The following is a 27993-nucleotide window of genomic DNA, read 5'->3' as shown; positions in this document are numbered from 1 at the left end:
CAATAAAGAAGGAAGGAGTTACCAATAACATTAGTCTCTTGAAAATTTTAATTTTTTGGGTTCATCAGGAACTTCTATTCCTATTTTATTTATGATTCGTTATAGAGGAAAAAAAGTAAAGTTTCACTGGTCACTCAGGATCAAAGGTGTGTTTTGAGATTCAGTTAAGATGAACAGCTTAAGGATTTCAGTTCCTTTTTGTATATTTTCCCTTATACAAATTATTATATTTGAACAAAAGTTGACCAATCGATTCTCATAAATATATTTATCAAACTATATTGAATAAAATATCAGAACATTACAACAATTGAATAAAGATTATTTACGAACATTCAGAATATGTTTTGAACACAATTTGATTGTTAAACAAACAGACAATTTTTTCTTATACTATGGAATGATTGTAAAACTTGGAACAAACATTTCTATTTTTTCTTTTTTTGTTGCTTCTGCCTCCTTTTCTCTTCTTTTCGCCTCTCCCTCTCCACTAAAGAATTGTAGAGTTTGTAGCCGAAAAATACTGCAAAGAATAATAATATAACAAATACTAATAGATAATACCACTTAAACGTTCAAACGTTGTAAAATGCTATTTAGTGTACTTTTTTTAGGGCCACATGAAGAATATTTGATGGTTTCTCTTATACAAAACGTTGCATCGGAAATTTCCCAACACTGTCTCTTAGATGAGAAAAATAGTAATGAGAACATTAAATTCATCACTATTTTGTTGATCGATTCCTGCAAGAGATCATAACCTTCAGTGTTCAATAAATAATTGAATAAAGAAAAGTTTTTCAAACTTTTGAAGGCTATATGACTTGAAAAAACCTCACTGAAAATAGAGGTTTGGAATGAAGTGTTAATTATTTCTGAGAATCTGCCGTGATAATTAAAAAAGTATAACCCCACATGAGGAATCACCTCCTTAAATGTTTTACACTTATTTAGTTACACCCTGTATATATGGATTACGAAAATAGTAACATTAACCTAAAATAACTTGAACTGTATTGATAAACAACAATTTTCAAATAATAAAAAAAAATTCCAAATAAAAAGATAGTAAACTAAAAGAAGAATTGTTGCCACATTAAGTCAAATATAAAATCAAATCAGTTTTCAACATATTCTTATTTCAATCTCGATTTACTTTTTTATTTCTAGGGTAACATAATTGTAGATGGCAATTCTGTAGTGATCTATTGACTTTTCATATACAATACATATATACACACATCGGAAAAGTCTAGGGATATTTTTAAAAATGGCAATAGTTTTTTTTTAGATCGCTTTAGGGAAAAAAAGTTGACGGGTGATTATTAAACGAATGTAACTTACAACAAAATTTATTAAATGGTCAAAAATACTGAGTGCGCATATAAGCAAAACTAAAAAAAAAATATGGCTCTTCTTTGGCACCCCGAAAAAAAATCATAATACAAAAAAAATTGGAATCAGTACAAAGTATGGCCTCCACGCTGGTTTATTACGGCCCTACATCTATCATGCATCGACAAAATTAGATTGTCAATGTCTTGTTGAGGTACATTTGCCGATTCAGCGATTAAAATATCTCTCAATTGAAACGTTGTGTGAATGTTCCCCATATGCGGAGTAATTCTTCGTTGAAGCATATCCCACACATGCTCGATGGGATTCAGGTCCGGTGATTGTGCTGGCCATGGCAATACATCAACTCCTTCGTTGGTGAGCCAGTCAGTCACTAGACGCGCGACATGTGGACGAGCATTATCGTGCATTAGGTGGAAGTTTTCACCAACAGCACCAGCAAACGGACGGACGATAGGTAGAAGAATGGTGTCGAGGTACTGTCGAGCTGTGAGGGAGCGATTTGGAAAAACGAGATCGGTTCTGCCGCCGATCATGATTCCGCCCCATAGCATTACTGTACCACCTCTGTATGTGTGGACTTCCTGAACGTGTCTCAAACGTTCATTATTTCCAGGTCGTCTCCACAGTCTTACTCGACGAGAATCTGGATGAAATCCAAATCTGGATTCGTCTGTATATAAAACTGTGGCCCAATCATTTGCATCCCAGTTTTGATGTTCTTGACACCACTCTAATCTTCTACCGCGATTGCTTCTCGACAAAGGTGGACATCTAAGTGGCCTTCTGTTGTGGAGATCTGCTTCATGCAGTCGATTTCTGACAGTATCACGACAAATGGTTACCTGGTGCGTCTGCTGCAACACGTTAACCAACTCAGGTGCTGTGATTGTCGGTTGTCTTCTTGCGGTTAAGACCAAAAATCAGTCTTGAACTGCAGTTGTAGCGCGTCCTCGCCCTGGATGTTGTTCGGCTGGACTGCCAGTTTCACGGAAACGCCGCCACAATCGACTGATAACACTTTGGGAGACCCCCAAACGAAGAGCTACATCATTTTGTCGCATGCCACCTTGAAGAAGCCCTACAGCTCTATTCATCTCAGCCAATGGTAAGTGATGGCGTTCCATGTTAAAGCACAATATTTCCAGTTTAATTGCTGAGCAAGAACTGCATAGAATGTACAAACTCGACATTTTCAGATTATTCATTTTAGCCGAAAACCTACAGTTTGTAAAAAACTTGATAAAAGATTAGTTACCGTTTTTGCAGGCTTTGTTCAACCCATAGAAATCTACAGGGTGGTCGAGTGTACCAATTTAATCGAAATTAAACGACCTCATGCATTTATTTTTATGATATTTAGTATGTTATAAAAATATCCCTAGACTTTTCCGCTGTGTGTACATATACATATACATTTTTCATATACAATAATTTACTCTGTCCAGGGCCGGATTTGGAAGTCTGAAGCCAACGAAGATTTGGATGCCACTAATTATTTATTATTTTGCAAATAAAAGGAAATTATTTTTTCTGTCAAGACAAAAGCAACTTGCATGAAACATAGTTTTCACAATGCTTTATTTTAGACAAATTTTATTTTAAGTAGAGTCATTAGAGCCGTAGCGAAAAGAAAAACCAGGGGGAGGAAATCCAAATTTTCCCAACCCCACCAGCAAAATTTCCCAACATTCGAAAAAATGAAAGCCGAGGGATTAGTTACTACTATAATATATTAATTTTCTTACTTAGCTATCCAAAGATTGGCTGAATGCTTATGCCCGTTAGGGTATGCACAAACAAAAATAAATTTTGGTAATTATAAAAATAATAATGGGAATTATTCTACTTTGGACCAAGGTCCTTGGTCTTCCACCATATCTACCATGTATAGGAATATTCAATACAAATGAAAGGAACCAACACTCAAATTGTGCTTTTTGTTTTCTACTATTATTTTTTCTATCTTTACGGCCCTAAATTTCCCAACTTTTCCAAGTCGAAAAAACAGCGAAAAGTTGGGAATTTTGTAAAATTGTCACTTCAAAATTTGTGAAATGTTCAAGACTGTTCTCTTACTTGGGAGAAATTAAACTTTTTTGAAGTTTTCAAACAACTCAGAATTTCAAATTATGGGATCTCCAACCTTCTCCTGGTTCTTTTCCTTTTATTATTACCTCTCCCTTTCTTTTCTTTATATTTTTAATTTATATTCATTTTTTTACTATCTTCACGGCCCTAAATTTCCCAACTTTTTCCCAAGTAGAAAAAGCAGGGGGGAAGCTTCTCCCCCCCATGGCGACGGCCCTGAGCGACATATATGCCTTTCGACGGAATTCAAACAGGCCCATTAAAATTTGGGAGTATCATTAAAAGTTCATTTATTTGTGACCCTGTAAGGTAACTTCATGAAATGATTCTAAGAAGTTGAAAATAAATTTACGCTTAATTAATGTAAACAAAAGTTGTTTTTTATTCAACAAAACTATTTTCTTAACGTTAATGTGCAATACTTCAACGAGGTGCAAACCTCGGGTGTATATGAACTTATTGCAAATACATTTTCGTCGCTAGAACAAAAACACTATCTCCCGACCCGCATTTTGCTAACCAAGTTAGCATAATCAGATGATTCAGACTTAATCCTCTTTCTATCTACCTAATGACAGCACGAAACAAAAATGCGACCTAAACCTTCAAAAAGACCCATTTCGTGAAACAAAATCAATGCAATTGACATGTTTCTGTCATCAAGCCTGTCGCGTCGGTTTGTCAGGCCGCTTGATTTTTCTCGCGCGATAGTTTTAATTTTGCGGGAAGCGACTTTGTTTTAAACTATGTAGTGATAATGATGAGTATGAGTTGTATTTTACTGTATTCCCTAAACTTTATATTCATAAATTACATTGTCAATATGACATTATTTACAGACAACACAGTATATGTTTGATTGATTGATTTGCCGTGATAGCAATACTGAGATCAGCTAAAAAATGGTCTCTATAGACTCGAGTTTGAGTATTCCCATATATGAAAAAATCTCTATCTCATTCTCTTACCTATAACAAGGAAAACCAACGAAATCATCCCGATCAACAACAAAATTTCCGTCCCGGTACCACCACCTTGTGCAACTGGGGGTACAATCTCCTCGGCCATCCTGCCTGCGGCTCCTCTAAGGATGCTCTGCCTCAGTTCCTCCTTGTTTTCCTCGCTGAGGCCGGACAGTTTTTCGACGGCCGCCAGAAGTTCTTCCGGTGTGGGAATTTTCCCGTCGGGGAAGCCGAAATCTTTCGGGGGCACCACGTCGTCGGACATAGTTGAATACAGTGAGTTCCACGTATGTGGTATATTGCTGGCGTTCGGGTACTGCTGTTACGTAAGACGATTGGCTCGTTAGTTTATCGGCACGTATGGGAAGTACCCATAGGCGTAGGAGGGGTTTCATTGGCGAATCGAACAGTTACCAGAGAATCTAGTTACATTGAGATTTTCACGAAACACTTTACGAAACGCGCCACACGTTCATAATACTACAGTCAGTGTGAACAGTATCATCAAAGAACTCATCTAGCGCCAAGAACACTTTTGTAGCAAAAAGTATCATCGAGTTTTCTTGAATTTTGATGAGCAGTTAGTATTTCTCAAAGCCTGTGGCAATTTGTTAGATAGTTTTGTTCCCCTGTACACATTCGAATATTTCACTAGGGAAGAAAGAGAGCGAAGAAAGCAGGAGTGGCAGCAACTATAAGTGCACTCTCCTCCTCCCTCACTCCACCTCCAATAGCAAGGGCACTTCCTGCGGCGGGCGCCAAGAGCTCCGCCTTGACTAAAGGCAAGGAACCGGCTGCCCCTGCGGGAAAGCTCCCTCACCTCCATGGAGGGAACCCCAAGAAGGTTGAAGAAGCCGCGCAACGACAGTAATGTCGCTGCACCTTCCAAAACCTTCGCGGAGGCCACCGTGAGACACCTCAAGGTTGCCAAAGAGAGTGTGTGTTCAGCGAGTCTTGGCCTAGGAGGATAACTCCTCGGGAGGATGTACTATGGGTCACATGTGGCCTAAGTGGTGTGAGTTTACACTCACCCTCCCTACTCTACATATACAGAAGTTATATTATTCAACTTGGCATACAGACCATTTACTGTCGTGGTTTGCCACTGCGGCAGATATTATCGAAGGCGATACGACAAAAGCCGAAGTGAACTGTCGTGTTAACATTTATGGTGGGACTGAATGTCGGACGCTCGCTTGGTTTCGATCCGACTCTTCATGAATTATTGGGAGAATATTGTGTTCTGAAGTGCCGGTATCCAGGTTTTCTTGACATTCAAACTCTGTTCCTAACGGTTGAGATTATTTTCAAGTATGGCCTCCCCGTCTAGCCGCAGATGAAAGAAAAACTCTGGTTTTATCAACAACTAGAATACCTTCTTTCTATTTGGTCGTTGAGGCAACTTCTTTCATGATCCATCAAACGAGTTATAATGTTTCTTTTCGTAATTCCGGTATAGAAAGAGCCAGAACTACAAGGTATTCAGTACATGTATCCCTGGACATGAAATAATTTTCTATTATCTTAGTGATCTTTAAAATGGCTCAGTTTGGGTATCGCATGAAGGTAGATCCCTCCAACTATTGCCGCATCGTGTTCTATAACATCTATCGCAGTTGTAGATGAAACTTTATGCTCATAAACCTGCAGACTACAGCTAATTAACCCGAAAACACCAAATAATATGTTAGTCAGCGACACTGAAAGCCTACACACCATAAACTTGGCCTGGTTTTCGATAACGAGCTACACTGAGTTGGAACCCGTTTAACAAAATGCCCGCATTAAAGCTGCAGAGATATAATTTATTTCCTGAGGTTATATAAAGACGATATCCTGTACAACTGACGGCCAAGTGACTATATCATTTTCCTGCCACCGGTCGTTTAATTTCCTTGGGATTTGAAAAGCCCGGTCCAGATCACTAAGCCTGAGGATAAAGTGGGGAATGAGAAAAAATACCTGTGTGGTTCAAACAGAACTGGCTGGTATCTCAATCGCCACAAAAGAAATAACCAGGAAAGGAATTTCTGGCAAAAACATAACAATCTGCACCAATAGCAGACAAGCCCTATTAGCCTTTAACAGACAACGTGTTACCTCAGGGCTAGTACTAGAGTGCCACGAAGATTTAGCCAAAGCCTCGGTAGATAATAACATTATCCCGAGGTGGATTACAGGGCACGACATCAACGATATCAATACGACAGGGAACGACTGTGTCGTTCATATCAATCAGATTATCAACATAACCTGTAACGTACTAGTTGTGTGGATTTCTTCAAGTGAATATGAATAAAAATAGTTCTGGTTTTTTAGTCAGCAATGCTCAGCAGACTCAAAAACAGATGTATGGAAAACTTTATTCAGTGTCTCATGTTTTGTGTTCAAAATATTGAAGTTTGATTATTGAAATTCATTTTTGACAACTTTTTGGAATCACAAATATGAATTGACGGTGGATCACCATGCACCCATTAATGTGAGAAGTATTCTGCAGATCGAATTGAATCAGTTAAATTATTTCTTCACAGAATAAAATTATTATTGGAAATACCTTCATGAAAATTGACAGGTTGTTACATTTAGACGGCATCTACTTCAAAGAACTAATTCGTTAACAAAATAATTGCATAATGAGAACACATTGAGAAGCTTACTTTTTTTATTAGTTGTTTTGCACAAGATAAAATTTGTAGAATATAACAGAGAACGAACTATGATTTCATCCGGGTTGAAACAGATATTTTTTCAGGAATTGTGAAAAATGTCTTTCTCAAAGTAGAAAAATCGAGAGAAATCTGACGCAGCATTACTCTGAAAAGTAGATGTTTAGCAACTTTTGAATGCTTTCAAATTTACTGAATTTCTTTGGTACAGTATACGAAAGATGATAAGTCATTAAAAAAGTTACAAAGAGTTTAAAAAATCCAATAAATACATTTTCATAAAATACTGAGTAATAAAACTAAAGCAAACCCTTTTCCTTTTATTTCACCGCCGCCTATGTGATTGGGATAGTCATCATAAAGTATTTTGTTGATATGTTATCAGTTACACATTGAATATATTTTGAATATTATTGAAGTTTATTTAGTTTTACAAAGTATTTTGATGTTAATATAAATCATGATATAATAAATAATAAACAATTTACAACATAATCAGTAACACAAAGTTGCATTTAGTGGTGGCACCTTGGAATTGATATATTTTCAAAACAAATTAAAATTGAGAATATTTATATCAACATACACTTCCAGAAATTGATTTTTTTAGCATTTTCTCTGCAATGAATACAGTGCAAGGAATGATTGTCAATATTTCATATAAGCAAGTAAAACTTTAAAATAGATAGTATGCAAGGTACAACAAAACATTTTTGGTAAAAAACTTTTTAGCTTTCTATTTCTTCATCATATGAGGAGTGGAAGACGTCTAAAAAACATAAAAAAATCTCCACAATGATGTGAAGATCTCGATCAGAAATTTCTTTTAGCTACAAACTGCTATATATTATATATCTCCCTAAGTACCCAACTTTCCTTTTGAAAATCCATCATTAATGCGTTTATACGGGAAACATGTTCCAAACAGAAAAAAGGTATTATAAAAAACAATTTTGATGTATTGAAAATAGCTGTATGAGAAGAATTTAATCAAAAATTAAGAGTGATATATTTATTCCACATTCATTCAGTGTGATATGGAAAAAATAATTAAGTCTTCAGTTTAGGAAAATAACCACTAATGAATATTTTTTATTGTTTTGTTTCAGATACCAGGAAAATTATCCTTTGAAATAAACTTACTATGAAAAAATGAATAATTACATATTGTTCAAGAACTATAAACATAAAGTCACTGAATTCAAAATAGTTGAATGAAATTAACGTTATTTCATCATGAAGAAAATGAATTTGGATAAAAGAATACTATTTTGGAAGAAAAAAAATTACAATAAATCACAGCTGAATTTTTGTTTTTAGTTATAATTCCATTACTATTTTTGATGATTTTTCTGGCGCCCCCCAAAAACTGGTACCAAGGCGCGTGCCCCTACTGCCCCCCTGGAACTGGCCCTGATTGAAATCAACAGTAAAAGTTTTAAATTGTCAAAACTTTGAAATGAGTAAACAGAAAGAAGTCACATCTGAAAACTTGTTCAGATAAGAAACACTTGACCTTTATACGTTTTTTTTTTTTTTAAATAACCATATATCATTAGCTGAAATACAATGAAAACAGATATAAATCATCGACCTACATTCAAAGCACAATATGTACTGAATATTGTTTCATTTTCTTTCATGATTATCCAAAACTGACAAACAAAATAATAAGTACTTACCTGACAAAGATACTATCACTATCCCTGGAAGAATGAATACTGAATTTGAAAAACCATGCTCGATGGGACCGTCTTGACCTCCTCCTAAATCTACCATTTTCCGTAGAGAAATTTAGTTAATAATTTGGAATGTATAATTTGCCGGCTTAATTATTGTTTCCTGTATATTGTATATTGAATAGAATCTGTTGATATTGATGACGTTTCAACAAATTTTGACAGTAATGTCACAGTATGTCACTTCGTTACAGGGTTATCCCTCAGAAAAAAAATTCAGTAACAGCATAAAACACGAAAAAGTACTAGTTTATTAGGAAAATGTAATAGATTTTTAGAAACATATCCCAGATTCATACAGAAAGATCTATAATATATGAGCAATAATAGCTATATTACTCTATACAGTCTATACCCACAGAAACAGCATTCCACTTTCGGTTAAGATTCATTTTCAACAGTTTTGCCTTGTAGTTCACTCGTAAACTTTCAAGTAGAAATCTCATATTAAAGTGTGTTTTCTGAATACGTCATTTCTGTCTTCTATTTGACATGAAATATAAATGGTTGGTGGATATTTTGTTTTGATAAATAGTTTTCTTTGGATTTACGGTATGCGACTACAAAATCGTAGGATGCCCAGAAATCAATAAGATTATTTCTTCACATCAGTTTAAATAATATAATTGATACAATTGGTATATAAGTTTCTGCAGTCTGCGGAGCCTTAAAAACTATTACTGTGACTGGATATTGAGTATTTAAAATGACAGATTCAGAATCTCAGGATGAATATTGAAGAGCGTAATTGATAAAAAGAAGTAATAAAAAAAGGTTACAATGTTGGTGCAACTGATATTTGACAATCTTTCAAGAGACTGTTTTGTTTTTGTTTAAATTTCAAATCAAGAACATGAACATGGAAACCTGTTGAATTGCCCAAAACTGCTTTTAAAAAGTTTCAGTGAGATAAATATGGACATTCAGAATGAAAATTGGGTAGAAAACCAAACGAACCAGCAGGATACATCCCTTCAATCTGCTATCATATCCTTTTTTGCAAATAACTATAATTGATATGTGGGTGATGCTTCCATTAAATTTCCTTTTGAATTCCTTAACATCGTCTCACAGTTCTTTAGCGGTCGAGAACGACACTAAACACGTTTTAGGAAATGTAAAAGTATGCCTTGAATATTTATCAACTTTCAGTATATCAGAAGTGGACACCACATTGTTGAAACAGGTCTTGCTTGCAATACAGAAAGGCTTACAAAAGGTAAATTTCAACAACATACCGGCTCGTTGTTAATGAATGTATACATTGTAGATTTATGATGATAACTCTCTTCTTTCCGACACATCCAATGATGACTTTGTCGTCAATATTCTGAAAGACAATTTACATGTAAGAAAATAGCACAGTTTTCCTCAGTTGTACCAAATTAACGTGAAGGTTTCAGATGGCTTCAGATTTTCTGCAATTGATGAGGGTTATTTTTGAATTCGTGCTTGAAAATAACGAAGTTAGGCTGAGTAGCGTGAAGAATACGACCTTCACCTCTGCACAAGTAATTCTATCTACTTTCGATCATTGCAAAAGCAGGTAAGGCCTAGAATGTAAAATAGACTTGAAAATTGGAAAAAACGTAGATTTATTTCTTAAGAAATTGGTTTTATAATGAAATGAATAATCCAGAAAAAGCTTAACATGGTGTGCAACAAGGGACTGTTTTGGTCTTTAGTTATTCCATTGATATTTGATATTCACTAACTTCCAATAATACTACTCATTTAGTCAACCGCTATGTGAACGTTAGTTTGATTCCAACTGTGGGACAATCAACGTACACTGTGTATCATGTAATTAAAAGGAAAACATTCATGCTGAATATTCTCATTTTTCTATCACATGAAGGGTTAGTCTTTTGGAAAAAAACTTTCTGGCCATTCACTTCTCCATCATTAAACAGTGTCGGAAACTTACAAAACAAGGAAGAAATAACTACTCTCACGTGCACATTGAAATTCATGAGAGGAAAACATCCCTTTGAACTACTTTTCTTTGAACATTGAATTACATGAAAATCTATTTTTCTCATTCAGTTTGTACTCCAAACATTGGTTATGGTATTGAAATTCATTGGAAGGCTATACAACGTAATATATGAAACAGCATTGATATAAAATATCACTTGAGTGGAACACTTACCTTTAATGTGTACTTCGGTGTTTTGGGACAAGACACTTGTCTTTAGTGAAGAAAGTGGCCAAAGAAAGTCGATAAAAATTGATTTTTATTCACAATAAATGACTTTTTTTCAGTTTAATTTTTGATACCTGCTTTCATATTTTTTGATGAACTGCCCCATTCGATAAGAAAAAATAAAATTTCTCGTTATGAACAATAATGAACAGAATTGACTGAATATTTATTCTGTTACAGAAATATTTGTTTTATTTTTATTGTCATTATATTTAATTGCTTTGTACTTTATTATTATATGTATTTTATAGTTCTGAGGATTACAAAGACACTTTCAGAGAGGATCTTCTGGAGATTTTTCAGAAAGCACAAGAGCTGCATTTGTTATTTCTGAAAATGCTAGAGACCTGTGCAGCTATAGATCTATCAGAAAATAGCGATGAAATATTAATTTTAAAGCAAGGTAAAGTTCGTTCATTATTATTTTTTCGTGTTGAAAACTTTTTTGCTTTCTTTTCTGGGGTTTCGTGCAGTTTTAGAAACAATATGTGCCCTCAGTATAGTTCTGTCAGACCTGAATATGAAATCCTTGATCACAAACTGGAAGGGATATATAGCCATTGCTCAAAAATTTTCTCATGTTTTGATTGACTACATCGATATCAAACTGCCTATCAACTGTCTGACATCGGAAATAGCAAGAACCCTTTCTTCCCTGCATGAAATGGTGAGTAAATTATTATTTTCACCGACTCAAAATTATCATTTTTCATTGAAGTTTAACACAAACGTTTTTAGGAATCTGATGATCCAAGAGTGGTGCAAGTGATACGGAAAACAGGGTTTTTGGTAAAAGTTGTTCTGAAAATTTGTGATATATTTTGGGATTGTATGGAGAAAGTGTGTGAAACTGTCCTGGACTTCAATTGCATAGTTTACAGGTATCTATTCAGTGATAACTTAACTGAACTACTCACCAATAGATGGCAGAGTCGTTCAGAAGTGTATTTAATTCATCTTATGAATATAATCACAGTTCCTCTTGGACAAATTGTTGAAGGTTACACTTGGATTTTATTTCAGTAAACCTCCAGAGTACTTCGAGTCCTTAGGGTTTTCCGGAGATATTATTTCATTGATAGAAAATTCAATTTTTACATCCCTAGTGCCCTTTGTATCAAGGCTGGTAGTAAATGATGCCTTCCTACAGGTGAGAAAAGATTTGTTTTTCCTAATGGCATTTATTTAATCACATTTTAATTTCTCAACATGAAAGTTCGTATATTTTGCTGTTCCTGTAATAGATGACAGCACCATGTTTCAAAAACTGATTGAGTAAATGCCTGGTTTCAATAAAATCTGGTTGAAATAGTCACACATATTTTTTATTCGTTCTAGGTGTTGTCCAATCAAAACTTTCCAGCAGATAAGTTCTCACCTGGGCTTCTGAATTTCCTGAACGAGTTTTTAAAATGTGTGATAAAAAAAGAAAATGTTGACTGCCTGGATCATGTAATAAGGCTGATATTTACGTCTATAAAAGAATGTATTTATTTCTCTTCCATAAATAAGAATATCATACCTTTTATCCTTTGGAAAAAGACGTTTATACTATAATTTTTTAGGCTTTGAAGAGTTTTCTTCACCTCTTTCCTCAGCCAGAAGTATTTTCCATAATCTGGTAATACATACAGCCGCTTCTGTTATAAACCATGATGGTTTTTATGCTGGGACTGAACAAATACTTTTAGAAAATATCCTTCAGGAAGATGTCTGGTGTGCTATGTTAGCTACCGATGTTTGGTGCCTTCTTTTAGGGTAAAGCCTTTTTTTTTATCATTTCCAATATAGCAAGGCGCGTGTACAAAATCATGACACCCGACATTTCTGTTGGTATTCTTCATCAAATAGGCCATGAATTTGGCACATCTGCCGTGAAGAAAGAGTACTTTATCTAGACACACAAAAAGAAAATTATACTGAGACAATTTTGTCATTAGACAATTAAATTGAATGAGACAAATATCACGAAGCAACTTATTATGAGACATGATATGAAACAAAATATGATCTGTGAATCTAGGAGTGCGATATTGTAATAAAATGACACATTTTTGTTGAAATTTTGCATGACTTTGCAAGCTAAGGGTGTTTGGTGCTTTCTTATAGGGTGAATTCATATATTTTTTGATATTCTTCACCGAATAGGCCATGCATTTGGCACATATGCCGTCAAGAAAGATTACTTTATCTAGACACAAAAACAAAATTATACTGAGACAGTTCCGTCATGAGACAATTAGATTGAATGAGACAAAGATCACAAAGCAACTTATTATGAGACACATGATATGAAACAAAATATGATCTGTGAATCTAGGGGTGCGATATTGTAATATAATGATACATTTTGTAAAAATTTTGCATGTCTTTGCAAGCTAAGGGTGTTTGGCTGTTTGGTGCTTTCTTATAGGGTGAATCCATACATTTTTTGGTATTCTTCACCAAATAGGCCATGCATTTGGCACATATGCCGTCAAGAAAGATTACTTTAGACACAAAAACAAAATTATACTGAGACAGTTCCGTCATGAGACAATTAGATTGAATGAGACAAAGAATACAAAGCAACTTATTATGAGACACATGATATGAAACAAAATATGACCTGTGAATCTAGGGGTGCGATGTTATAATGAAATTACACATTTTTGTCAAAATTTTGCATGTCTTTGCTAATCAAGGGTGTTTGGTGCCTTCTTATAGGGTGAATTCATACATTTTTTGGTATTCTTCACCAAACAGGCCATGGATTTGGCACATATGCCGACAAGAAAGATTACTTTATCTAGACACAAAAACAATTATACTGAGACAGTTTCGTCATGAGACGATTAGACTGAATGAGACAAGTGTCCAAGAGCAACGTATGAGACACATGATATGAAACACAATATGATCTTTGAATCTAGGGGTACGAAATTGTAATAAAAAGACACATCTTTGTCAAAATTTTGCGAGTCTTTGCTAGCTGTCTTCCTTTAGGGTGAATTTGTAATATTTTTCATTTCCAATAAAGCAAGACGCTTATACAAAAGTGTGACACTCTGATATAACTTTGTGTTGGTATTCTTCACCATGAAAATTAAATTATACTGCGACAATTTCTTCACGAGACAATTGAATTGAATGAGACAGATATCTCAAAACAACTTATTATGAGACACATTATGTAAAAACATGTGCTATTGTATTAGAAGGACACAATACATCTACAAATTGGACTTCTGAAGTGAGAAATGGAATTTCTGAAACATATGTGATATAAGGCAATTGATATTGTTATTGTATTAGGCTGCTATGTTTAGACTGTCGACTTGAATTAGGAAAACCACCTCTGAGAAATGTTTAATCATATCTTTCTACACGATGTTAGCATGTTATCAAACAAAAAAATGTATATTATCTGTTGAAAAAATAAGGTTGTCCCATTCAAAGTTGTCCCTCTCAGATACAATACATTTGTGCTGGCATTTTTTCCAACCCTGATATGTACTTTTTGGTATGTCCTTGAGCTTATGTCCACAATCGTCGCAAAACGCCTTTCTTCCATGGGTCTCTTTAATCTTGGGAACAGAAAAATGTCGCAGTCATCTGAAAGTTTCATCTGAATATTTTCTTGTACAAAAATTACATTTCCTTCATATCAAAAGTACAATTATTAAATGTGCATTGCATGAATGATGATGAATGTTCCTTGAACTATTCGGTACAACAGTCGAATTTTCTTGAGTTGATTTATATTTTTTTCTGCCATGGACACAACTGCCGTTGATGTACCTGGTCGCAAATCGGGTGTGGGTGTTATTTCAGCACTGCCAAACGTTCTAAACACTTTATTCTGTCCTGTGTGCTACCGATTCACCAACATATCCTTCAGCGACCGTTGATGACTTCCAACCGCCATGTTTCTTTAGTGTCATCAAGTCTCCCCCAGATTCAACTAAAAGTGTAGCAGACGATCTACGAATAGATGACCTGCATATGAATTGGAATTTTCAAGTTGAATAAAATTAGCCACTGCTTCAGATACCTTATAAAACTGATTGTTACCCACAACCTGATTGTTACATTTTCCATTGCCATATGCATAAAACAGGCGGCGATCCTTTGCTGCTGCTAGACGAAGGGCTATGTAATTATTCAGTAAAATTTAATATATTCTTCAGTAACTACAAATCTCCTGTTTACATGATTCTTTGTTTGCTTGAGTTTCACAATTAATAACGTTCCCGAATCTTTAATATCACCTAATGTTACTTGGCTGATTTCACAAATACAACAATAACTTTGGCAATTAAATAAACTTCATCGGGAGCATTATTTAAAAAGTCACAAATATGTGCAGCTTTCTTGAGCGTGTAACCTTTCCCATTTTGTTTAAGAAATGTAATTAGTTTAAAATATTTTGAAATGTCTACATTATTATTGGATTGTGACAAACTTTTAATCACTGAATAATTCGAACACACTATTGATGGCTTTTGTTGTTGTATCAGTTCCGAAAAATAAGCCAATAACACCGTCCCCGAGACAGAACTGCATGTCTGTTTCATCTTCCATTCCATGAATCTTGAATACGCGGTTTCATAAATTTTCCGCGATTTAGCTGGCAATAATTTTTGTGACGCTACTTTCGCTGCTTCTACTGACTCTGGTGGAGTCAGAGAAAACTCGAAATTAGAAATTTTTCAAAATAATTACTGACCACTGAGTTCGCAATTTTTAAATCAAATCACAGAATTAAATTGACAGATATTTGAATTTCTATTGATTGATTTCCTAGTAAATTTCACATCGATAATTTTCTGATTTTAACATATTGTAATAATATGTTTTTTTCAATATTAAATCGTCGTTTTCCCGTCACAGAAAAAAAATTGTGTATTATACACGGGAAAAATATTAGATTTTAGCTCTCCCCCCGTTTCGCGTCGAGAGCCAACACAACCTAGAGCTAAAATCTAATATTTTTTCCCTTGTATAATAAATAACTATTTCTGACATGAGTAAAATCACCGTATGCCACTACAGCTGATTAACGGAAAAACAGATTTTAAAACAGATTTTAAAACATTTCAAGTATTTTTGAGTAATCTATTCCATTTTTTACCCAAAGTTTGATGCAAATTATTTGATACATTTTGTTTTGCGCATTATATTCTATTGACAAAAATTTTTTTTAAGTTTGATATATGAAATTTTTATCCCTTGATAAAAATTGTTCACATGATAATGATGTCGTGTAATCAGTTTTGAACTTCTCATACGTAACATGTATCATGTGTACATATGATTTGAATTAAAATGGGTTACATTTGAACTAACACTTATCAAGTCGAAAATTAGTTTCAATGCCATCTAAATATGACGTAATATGTAAACTGTTACCAACATTGAATTAATTATTCTCTAGTAATGGACTTTGACTGATGGAGCATTTTATTTTAATAATGACGATCAGAAAATAAATCTTAATAAATTTTTACTTTTATATGATTATTGATATACAGTGTGGTCCACTAAGTGTGCAACAAATGGGAAACTTTTTTATTATCGATTTCTCAGAAAATTTTATTCCTGACAAAAGTTGGTGCATGTTCCAAAACTATACCAAGTGTACCTGAAATGGCTTTATGACGAACACCATACATTATAGGCCAAAAAATATAAAGTTCGTTCAAGAGTAAAGTACCCTTATTTCAAAAAATATAGAAATATTTTGAAGAGAAAAGTTGCTTAGAATTAAAAATTATGATCAGATACGAAGTCATGGCCTGCTATTCGATTTTTTTTCTTTTGGAAAATTTTGAATTACCCCCGTATGATACACATTTTTACTATTTTGATTTAATATGTATTTGAAGTAGCCTCAATCAATTTTTTAACAAATTAAAGTGTATTAGTTAAATTTACTTGGATTTGTATTTTTTTAGGTGACCGTCAATTTCATGTTTGTTGCAACTCTAGAATAAAACAAATACTCTTTTTAACGAGGCAAATACTTTACTAAGTATAATGTTCATATGAATAAACTGTTAAAATCTATCGCGGATAGCCATGAACAAAAAGATCCAATAAGCGATAGTACAGAAAAATACAGTAGGTAACTTATCAACTTAACTTAAACTTAACTTAAAAATTATGGAAGCGTCTCTGTATGACCACCTTCTCTTTCGATGCATCTAATTGTTCGTTCATAAAATTCGTTAAATGTAGATCGCAACACTTTAGCGGGAATATTTCTGCAATGAACTCGTATTGAAGTTTCAAGCTCATCAACATTATTAAAGGGGCGATCTCTGTAGACTTTTTGTTTTAAGTATCCCCATAATAAATAATCTAGAAGTGCGAGGTCTGGAGAACGAGGAGGCCATCGAGGATCGGTATTTCGTCCTAACTATTTATTACGAAATGTCCTATTCAGCCACTGAGAAACATTTCTAGTAGAATGGGCAGGACATCCGTCATGTTGGAACCATAACTTTTGCTGTTCTTCTAATACCATATCATCCAAAAACTCTCCTATTTCAGTTTCCAAAAAGTTCAAAAAGTTCCAATAATAAAATTTGGGTTGACATCTTACCACCATCTGCAATTTTGAGATGATAGAACCCCATTTGTTGTAAAAGTAGATTCATCTCTAAACAGAGTACATCGATGAAAATCTCGTTGTTCTTCTATTTCACTCTGAATCCATATGGAAAAATTATATCTAAAATCATAGTCTCTTTCTTGAAATGTACAAATGAATGTAGGTTTGTAAGCATGGTACTTATGTTTTTTGAGAATACGCTTCACAGAGGGTTTTTTTGCCGGTATAATCACTAATTCCTTGGGTGGACTTTCTAGGATTTTCTACTACTGCTTGAAGTACGTCAAGCTGGTTTTCTTTTGTGCATACAGGTTTCGTATGCTCCGTATTATGTTTATATTCTAGTGAGCCGCTCTCTTTGAAATTTTTAAAAATTCTACTTACCTACACTTGAATAGCAAATGTGTTTGTCTGGATGCCGCTCGTTGAAAATATTTGCAGCTTCGCGCATTGTTTTATAACCATCACCACAGATTAAAACTAATTCTGCCTTTTCAGTTAACGTTAATAATACTGGGCGAGGCATTTTTAATTAAGGACAAATATGAAAACGTTTTACAGGCAAGTTTTAAAAAGCCACCCTATCAAACTACAGTATTGTTTTAGGGCGTATGTGTTTTTTGTTCATGGCTATCCGCGATAGATTTTGGATTGTTTTTTGATATCTGTTCTAGTTGAGGCATCATTGTCAGAATAAAAGAAATTTTATACTTTTATTGACAGTTTATTCATATGAACATTTAGTTAGTAAAGTATTTGCCTCGTTATAAAGAGTATTTGTTTTATTCTAGAGTTCTGTTAAATATTGTTGCAACAAACATGAAGTTGACGGTCACTTAAAAAATACAAATCCAAGTAAATTTTACAAATATACTTCAATTTGATAAAAAATACTCCAAACTGATTTCATTGTGGCTACTTCAAATACATATCAAATCAAAATAGTAAAAATATGTATTATACGGGGGTAATTCAAAATTTTTCAGAAGAAAAAAAATCGAATAGCAGGCCATGACTTCGTATCTGAACATAACTTTCAATTCTAAGCAACTTTTCTCTTCAACATATTTCTATATTTTTTGAAATAAGGGTACTTTACTCTCGAACGAACTTTATATTTTTTGGCCTATCCTGTATGGTGTTTGTCATAAAGCCATTTCAGGTACACTTGGTATAGTTTTGGAACATGCACTAACTTTTGTCAAGAATAAAATTTTCTGAGAAATCGATAATAAAAAAGTTTCCCATTTGTTGCAGACTTAGTGGACCACACTGTATGTGCTTCATGAAAATTCCTTCGTTTTCAGAAAATCGACGGAAACTTTCCGTCTCGAAACGTTTTTCAACCTGGTAAAAATTTATAAAGAATTAGATTTCGGTACAAACACGCACAGATTGGAGAAAATTTATTTGAGAAATTTCATACGGAGGGTTTTCGGTTTTTTGCCGGAAAATTCGAAAAATGAAGCGATAGAAATTACCAGAAGGAATGGTATAAGTTTGTGGAAAATTACGGGTTTTGAAAATTTCCCTGCACAAAAGCGACAGCTAGTTGAAGATGTATGCACTTTGACTGTGGAGAAAATCGGCCGCATGGATAAGGATGGTTTTGGAATCGAGGAATTTAGGAGTATTGTGAGTGGAATTTTTTTTGTATCTGTAAGGGATGCTCGAGAACTGAAAAAAAAAATAAACAGGGCGTTTCACGAGGTTTCTTATGTTGCTTGATATTTTCAAAACATTTCTTATGAAGTCGATTAATTTTTTTAAAAACAAAGTATTTGAACAAACTGGGGAACATATACAGTGCTTTTCTTTAATGTCCCTCCCTTTTATTTTTTAAACGGGTCAACTCAAAAAATTTTAATTTGGGGTAATAAAATAAATGCATGAAGACTGTATTTTGAAGTGAAATTGACAGATGGCACTTTCAAGATGGCGACTGGGCGCCATCTGGGGAAAAAAATTAAAGAAAAGGGGGTCTTGCGACACATTATTTTGAAGATCCTGACGAATACTTCACAACACTTGCAAAATGCAAAAAGTTGCAAACATTTGAAAAACTATTCTGGGTCACAAGATCCTTTTTTGGTGTCCAAGGGTACCGAAAACTATGATGTAGGGCTAATTCGATTCGGAATCCTCCAGCAACTTTTGGAAAAATTTCAAGAGGGACTCGAAAAAATTGTAAAAGTTATAAACAATTTAGAAAATAGAAAAATATTTAAAAAAATTGTAAAAAATAGAGAAACATTTTTTACGCAAAAAGGCGGTTTTTTTTTTTTTTTTGATAGTATTTAAAAAAATATATTGTAAAATTAATTTGTTTGAAACAAATTGTTTATTGAATAAATAAAGAAATTATGAATTAAAAAAAGTTTTTTTTCAGAATATCAAAGAGAAATAGATATTACGATTAAAAAAAAAATCGTTCCTTAATATTCATATTTAGTAGCTCTATTTTGGCCTCTAAATCAAAATTATAAATATTGATGATAGAGTTCCGGGAGGTGGGACTTTATCTTAGGAAATTTCCTGCTCTTCAAGGAGTTTTTTCAAATTTCGGATATCTTCAATATTTCCCGAGATATTTGTAAAAAATCAAACCCCCCTTTTTTCAATAAATTGTTTATATCTTTTGCAATTTTTTCGAGCCCCTCTTGAAATTTTTCAAAACGTTTCTAGAGGTCATTCCGAATCGAATGAGCTCTGAATCATAATTTTCAATGCCCTTGGACAGAAGGTTCAAAAAAAGGATCTCGCGACCCAGACTATATTGAGATATCTGAAAAAAGAAATGCTTGAAGAAAGAAAATTTCCTAAATAATCTGAAGCTAGAAAAAAAGATCAATATTTATAATTTTAATTTCGAGCTGAAAATTGGAATTGAAAAAATAATAAAAAATTTGTATAAAATAGAAAAACATGTTTTGCACAAAAAGTGACACATGGTTGTTTTTTTTTTATAAAATTCAAAAAAAATATATGGTAAAAATTAATTTGTTCAAAACAAATTGTTTATTAGAGAAATAAAGAAAATATGATTAAAATAAAGTTTTTTTTCAGAATATCAAAGAGAATAGAAAATATGATTAAAAAAAATGTTCCTTAATATTCATATTTAGTAGAAAAAAATTGTTAATCAACAAATGCGTATTTAAGCAATAACATTTTTTTAAAAGAAATCATATTGTTTTTTATAATCATAATATACATCACTAATAAAATCCCCTCCATAAAAATCAAATATCTTATCAACAATACATTTGTTTATAACAATTTTTGAAACAAATACAGCTAAAAATTATGAAAAATCATTTTTATGGAACTTTAAATAATAAGAATATGAATAAATTTCAAAATTAAAGTTTTTTTTTTCATTGCTTCAAGAATTTTTCACTTTTTAACGTCTTGGATTAATAACAAAAGTGGAAAATCAAAATTATTCAAGTTTTCCAACGGGAATCTTTTTTAAGGCTTTGAAGAGAGGCTCCACGTCAACATTTATAGTTTTAATTTCGAGCTGAAAATTGAAATTGAAACGGGTAGAATCAGTGGAACAATTTTTTTTACCATTTGAAAATGAGTATTAGGCACAGAAAAAATCTATATTCTATATTTTCTAATGAAAAACCCGGGTTTTCTCATTCTTCAGTGCTATTGTTTGAGTGCTTTAAAAAAGATCCTCGCTGGATTTCCTAATCAAATGACAGCTTGCTCAGATTGTCGTTAAATTGGTACTTGTGAACCAGACAATAATTGGAATTGCTGAAAAAACATGTCCCCTATGTATAACAACTTTTTTACTCTGCAAAAATCACCCAGTAGAGTATTGTTTACCATTCAGTCCTTTCCTAGGTAGAGAATTTAGAATCGTTATCGTCCGCAAGTGTTCAAGATATGGGACCGAATTCCAAGAATATGGTCGACGCCATAGGCATGTTCTGGGAATCCAGCTATGTCCGTTTGTCCAATAATGTATTCAACTATTTTATCAGGGCACTCTGCAAAATGACAAGAACGCTTATCTCGGAATTCGACAATAGACAGTTATTCACGGTGAGTAAGCGAAATGCAGTTGTTGAAATTCTTTTCCTTTATTTTAGAGATTATCGCCAATCGTTCATTCCACGGTGTTATCAAGCTTTGTGGTTGGCGAATTTTATTTACTTTGCCTCTAGTTCAGGAAGTGGCCGGCGTTTCCGAAACCGTTGAATGTTTATCAAAGCTACAGGATGCGAATTGATTAGAGGATATTCTTGCCTTTGCAGGAATTTCCATGGGAGATCGTTATCAGCATATGGTGCGGTTTCTCAGAAATAAGTTTGGTAATTAACTAAAAATTGTTGAAGTAAAACCGTTGTTTAAAGTGGGAGACGAATTATTAATGAGAAACTATAGAGCGACTAGCAGACCCGGCCACGCGTTGCTGTGGCTAAAGTTTTTGTTATTGTAGTAAACTATTTAAGACGAACGGTAGGAGAACATCAGTCATCAGGGGAAAGACAGGATTGATTAAAATTTTCGTACAGTTGATATTAAGCAAAAATCAATACAAAAGAATTAATTTTAAAATTAATTATTATTTTATTTCAATTTTATAATAAATGAGTATATTACAAAGTTGTTAGTAAATAACATGTGACACTTAAACTTATGAATGAGGTAGTTAGGGGAAATTGCCTTAAATCTTCAACAATAATATTTATTATTTTGAGTCATAGATACTTTTAATTTCAATTCCCACAGACGTGGGGATTCCGCAGGGGAGCATTGCCGGCCCTCTTTTGTTCGTCATTTATTTGAACGACTTATGTAATCTAAACCTAAACCAACGTCAGTTCAAAACTATCTTCGCAGATGACACAGGTCTGTTGTCAGGTGGTGAAACCTTCCCAGAGATGATGGTAAATAGTATAGATCTATTCAACAAAACTAAGGACTGGTTCAATCTATGCGATTTATATCTATGAATGACTAATGTTCATTTATAAAAACTCACACCTTCACTGAGAATATACCTGCTCATAAGTATCCCACTAGAACAAATGAATATATGTATCCCCTTCATAGACTAACGGTAACTGAAAAAAGCGCCCACTATATGTTAATCAAGCTTTTTCAACCATCTTCCTAACAGATTAAAACGAACTAAGAAAATTGGAGTTTTCAAAAGAGAACTGAACAAACTTCTAATATACTTACAGCTCTATGATTGACCGCATATCTCACTGGAACATTCATTTAAAAATATTTATAACAAAAAAATCTGTACCAATTCAATGCAACGAAAACCCATGCATCGGTTTTCTTCAAAAAGATAAACGTCTTCAAACCGTCTGTCCAGGACAGACAATTCCGCTTTCTGCTTCGATAAGTTTGTTGGGGGTTAAAATGGACACCAATATGTCTTGGCACAATTATGTCGCTGGAATTGTAAATGCTGCTTCTCAAAAGTTTGAAACACTGTTCAAAACCAGAAAACTGCACACACCTCATGAACTTTTGATGCTTTATAAAGCTCAGATCAGATCTTCTTTCGAGTGTTGTTCTTCTGTATGGAGCTTCGCCCCTAAGCATACCCTGAAGCTGCCGGATTCCATCTAGAAAAGACCCATCCGTCTGATTGTGGACACGAACATCACTTGGAACCTTGATAGCCTGGAACATCGACGAAAGGTTGGAGATTTGTCTCTCTTTTATAGATACTCTCACGGGAGGTCTTCAAGTGACATTTGATTCCACCAAAAGCAGTTCGCATCAGAAATACGCGACATTTTGAGGTTCAACTCAGTACACCTTGAACTATACTGTATAATAACTCTTTCATTTGAAAAATTGCGTTCATGTGGAATAAACTTGCTGAGAACCTTTTTCCAAAGGAATGCAATCTCCAGCGACTCAAATCCAACGTAAATCGCTACTTTCGCACAGGTACCGCTGTTAGAGCGCCTTTAGGATTTTTCTGTAGTGCTTGTGTTCAATCTTATAAAAACAAAAACATTTTTCCTATTCAGTTTGTACTCCAAAGATTCGTTGTAGAATTGAATCAGATATCATTTATAGGATTACTACACAATATAGTGCATGACAAGGGTGACATTTCATTCACTTGGAACACTATCATCCACAATGGCAGACATCCAATGTTTCGGGATAAGTCACCTCTGTGGCTGAAGTTTTACAAAATTATATGAAATTAATTTAAAATCAAGATACCAAAAGCTGCCTATAGTATTAATAAATATCCCATAGAAATATGTATTGCTACATTTAGGGTGTTTTTGAAGTTTCATACATATTTATTGAATAAAAAGGTCAGACGATTATAACTTGAAAACTTTTACTTATAGCTATAGCTATTTTACTAGTTCACTTTGTTTGCCCACTGTCGCTGTCGTGCCTTTGAATAAACTGATTGAAACGGTTCCCATCGATATTCATCAAATAAGATTCTGAAAAACGAGTAAAAAACCTCAAGAAATTTGTCGTAAGTAGATCATTTTTCGTGGTTGTTTCAGATCCTGAACCAGCTGAAAATGTTCTCGGCCGAAGACGCTTTGAAGCTCTACGTATGCGAAATACTCTCCTCTCTGTCAGAGAAAAATACCAACGAGTTCGGCCAAGACCAGTTCAAAATATTCTCTCTCATGTCGTGTGTCCTCTATCCTAATCTCATCACCTCCTCTAACAGCATCATAAAACAAAGCGCCCTGGAGCTCGTCGAAAAACTTGTCGCGAACGACAAAGAGGATGTTGTTAGGGAGACGATGAATGCTTCTAGCGAGGTCAAAATCGAGATCGTCAACTATTTACAAAAAGAGATCGCTTCTAAAGCTGTCGACAGAGACTACTTCAGATCGCTTGGTGAGTTGGAATACACCCACCAGTGTGTCAAGTGGCAATCCGGGAACATTGTGCAAGTTTCTAAACGATTCAAGTTGGATGAGGTCCCCAAGGAACTCAAAGGGAAGTCTGCCAAGGTTCTAAAACCCAAGGTGAGAGCAGCAGAGGGAAAACAACGCTGCCAGCTGAGAGAAACTGCTGTTGATGGAGCTGTTGAGGATAAGACTGATGTAAATGAAGCTATAGCTAGTATAAAGAGTGAAGTTAAGTGTCTGATGAAGGTGTTGAAGACGGAGAAGTTGACGCAGAAGAATGTGTCCGATTTGAAGATGATTTCTAATCAGTTGTTGTCTCTCTTGTGAAATTGTTGAATAAAAAAGAGTTTTTGGAGTTTTATTTTGTTGTTTTCTCATTTCTTTTTAATTTCTGTATGGATGTTCACTAGATATGCCGAAAAATCTAGAAGGAGCTTTGGGAGCGGTACCTTTATATAGAAAATTAGGCCAACCCGCAAATTATTTGTTTCATATACACATTGTAAGAAATTTTTCAAGATTGTCTCTGACATTTTGTAGCATAGCCCACACAGTGACCTTTTGTGGTCGTTGCGTATCGAATTCCCGTATAACTGTGGGTTTTTATTAGACCGTGGGGAAAATTAAACGAATTGAACGTCGAAGTTCTACCTCACCCACCATACTCCCCAGAGCTCTCACCAACAGACAACCTTCACCAATCAGTACCAGGCAAAAAGGGGATTCGTCGACCTCATCGAATCCCGATCACACAGTTTTCATGCTGATGGAAGTAATTGACTTGTGTTGTGTAGACACAAGTGCACTGATTGAAATGGCGCTTATATCGAATAAATTGATTGAGTATTCATTGAAACATTATGGTTCGAAGCAGATTCATAAAAAGGATAAAAATTTCAAAACAATCTGCTAAACCAATTTTTTCGTAACAAATACTGTGAATTTACGTAGTAACTTACCGGGGTGAACAAAAAGTTTGCCCATTCTACACCTCCATAAAGTTCTCCATTGAAATTTCAATTTTTTGCGGTTGTGGATCAAATGAATAGAAACCTCACCTCGGATGGTTTTATGTGTAAAACATGGTAGTTGCATATCTTGTATATCAGTATATCAGTTGTATATCTACTTGCAAGTTTTATCCATTTAGATTCTTGGAATTCACGAATGTTGTAACAAAATGTATTTTGAATCTTTAGCAAATCAAACTTTCCATGGACAACATAAAATTAAAACTGAAAGTAAATAATAAACAATTTCGACCTTAAATTAAATGAGCAAAATGTCCACCTTTTGATAAAATACAGACTGCATTCGATTTGTTAGTGTTTGTCTGACACGTTCAAAAATATCCGGAGTATTTCATATGACATTGCAATACTTGTCAATTATTCGATTCCTCAAATCATTCACATCTAGTACAGGAGTTTTATAAACAAGAGCCTTCAGATGACCTCATAAATATAAATCTGAAGGATTCATGTCAGGACTGCGAGCTGACCAATTTAGAGGTCCTGCACGTCCAGGCCTGCGATTAGGGTAGGTGCTGACTAATTTAGAGGTCCTGCACGACCAATCCAGTGATTAGGGTAGGTGCTGACCAACTTAGAGGTCCTGCACGTCCAGGCCTGCGATTAGGGTAGGTGCTGACCAATTTAGAGGTCCTGCACGACCAATCCAGGGATAAGGGTAGGTTCTGACCAATTTAGAGGTCCTGCACGTCCAGGCCTGCGATTAGGGTAGGTGCTGACCATTAAGAGGTCCTGCACGACCAATCCAGGGATAAGGGTAGGTTCTGACCAATTTAGAGGTCCTGCACGTCCAGGCCTGCGATTAGGGTAGGTGCTGACCAATTTAGAGGTCCTGCACGACCAATCCACTCTAAAAAAACCTGATTCGGTCCCCAGCGGGGCAGGCACAAAGTATATGCTCTGCTGTTTCATCGTTAATGAGGTAGTCGGATAGGCAAGGTGCAAGATTCCCACTTTGATACCCGCAACAACCTTCCCATATGAGGGTTTTTGCACGTCAGCTACACCTGACGATGCTTTAGATTCAACTGAGCAGGGCTTTTTCACCTCTAGTTTTGGTGAATCATCACTTTAGCGCAAACGTTTGCTCATGGGGGGTTTGTTCCTCCACCTGAGACATATTCTGCGTACGCCGTTCAAGAATTTGGTGCAGGTTATTGGATCAGGAGTTGGGGAGTTGAGAAGCTCTCGCTCCTGATCTAAATTTACAGGGAGGTCAGTTGGAGTCGTATTTTCAGTTGATTTATCTAAAAAATAATAAAAACTACAATAACAGTGGCGTACTTTCTTTCCAATTATGATACCCAATTTTTGAGCTAGTTAGGGCTAAATGAGCGCCTTATTACTTCGAATAACTGTAGCAAATTTCAACCAAATCGGTGTAAGACTTTTTATTATATTTTGTAAATACCGTTTTTTTAAACTTCAACTCTCTGTACCTCAGAAACGAAGCAACTCCGGACAAATGTTCCCGGAGGTTTCTTTTCGACTTAAAACGACTCTCTGAAGTTTCGTACCATAGTTAGGAAACACTCTGTATATCAGCCACAGTAGATTAGTAAACGTTGTTGGAATAAGTGAGCCACACAATCAAAGTTTTAATTCAACGTTAAAAATGAAGACTATCAGCCTGATATAATTCAATACCCGTAGAGGTTTAGCCAAAGAAATACCTAGTTGTTATTTAACTGACATCTGAGATGTCCTCTGCTGTGTAGGATTGAAAACATCGAATAAACAACTTTTGAATCTGAGTTCGAATCGATTGATACTCCTACTTTACTCACAACTTGCGGCCCCTTATTTCATATGCGCTACCTTGAAACCGGTATAAATTTTAAAACAGTGCTAGACAACTTTCATTGAAATGCATAACGAGGTTTTTCTTCGGGGTTCGCAACCATAAACATTATTTCTAAGGTGGAATTACATAACTGTCTCGTGCCTACGCGTATTCATTTTTGTTGAAACAATGTTGCAAACGAATGTTTTGGCATTAGAAACGTTTTATTGTTCGCCATTACCTTGTTAATGCTCGAAATGCGGGTGTTATGACTAGGTCACATTCGATTTTCTAGGAAAACGAGAACTGCTGACAAGCATATTTCTTGTAGTTCTCAGTAGTTACTTCAACCGTTGTTTAGCACCGAAGTACTTGTTTTCAATGAGAATTTGAAGCTTTGGAAGCAAATATAACATTAATTCTTGCGTACGGGCCATTAGATTGTCCGTTTTAATGCCATGCGTTTTTGTAGCTCCATATCCCAATAAATATTTATTCTACTGTGTCGTGGTATACTGGGCGTTTCAACGAAAACTTGAGCCCCCCTGTAAGTCAGAAACGGACGTGTAATGGAAAATTTCAAAGAACACGTCAATTTTATTTCTAGGGGGACAACAGTTAATGAATAAATTTCGAACTTCAGGTTCTGTTCACAACAGAAAACGTGAAGTATCCCGTTC

General features: G+C 34.6%; 2 protein-coding genes across 3 annotated transcripts; one reads left to right on the top strand and one right to left on the bottom strand.

Moving 5' to 3' along the window:
* Positions 1–249: 249 nt before the first annotated feature.
* Positions 250–8992, bottom strand: LOC111506973 (uncharacterized). 2 transcript variants are annotated; one of them, XM_074176414.1, is made up of 2 exons: positions 8761–8992; positions 250–523 (listed from the first exon to the last, which is right to left on the bottom strand). In XM_074176414.1, exons 1-2 carry the CDS (start codon positions 8855–8857, stop codon positions 429–431), a joined length of 192 nt encoding a protein of 63 aa, XP_074032515.1. In that variant the 5' UTR covers positions 8858–8992; the 3' UTR covers positions 250–428. The 2 variants fall into 2 exon arrangements, with proteins under 2 accessions (XP_074032515.1, XP_023017963.2); XM_023162195.2 differs by lacking the exon at positions 8761–8992 and adding an exon at positions 4416–4743.
* A 331-nt stretch (positions 8993–9323) lies between these two features.
* Positions 9324–24860, top strand: LOC111506972 (uncharacterized). Its single transcript, XM_074176410.1, has 13 exons — positions 9324–9805; positions 9891–10036; positions 10088–10165; positions 10221–10363; positions 11275–11426; positions 11497–11690; positions 11762–11904; positions 12047–12173; positions 12362–12509; positions 12589–12781; positions 18926–19253; positions 21477–21677; positions 24140–24860. Exons 1-13 carry the CDS (start codon positions 9733–9735, stop codon positions 24824–24826), a joined length of 2613 nt encoding a protein of 870 aa, XP_074032511.1. The 5' UTR covers positions 9324–9732; the 3' UTR covers positions 24827–24860.
* Positions 24861–27993: the final 3133 nt, after the last annotated feature.

This window comes from Leptinotarsa decemlineata, unplaced genomic scaffold (genome assembly GCF_025532065.1).
Source record: "Leptinotarsa decemlineata unplaced genomic scaffold, Ldec_3_MD MMD2_tig00001719_RagTag_RagTag, whole genome shotgun sequence".
Lineage (NCBI taxonomy): Eukaryota > Metazoa > Arthropoda > Insecta > Coleoptera > Chrysomelidae > Leptinotarsa > Leptinotarsa decemlineata.
The sequence above is the reverse complement of the archived record's forward strand: the minus strand, read 5'-3'. Positions and strand labels throughout refer to the sequence as shown.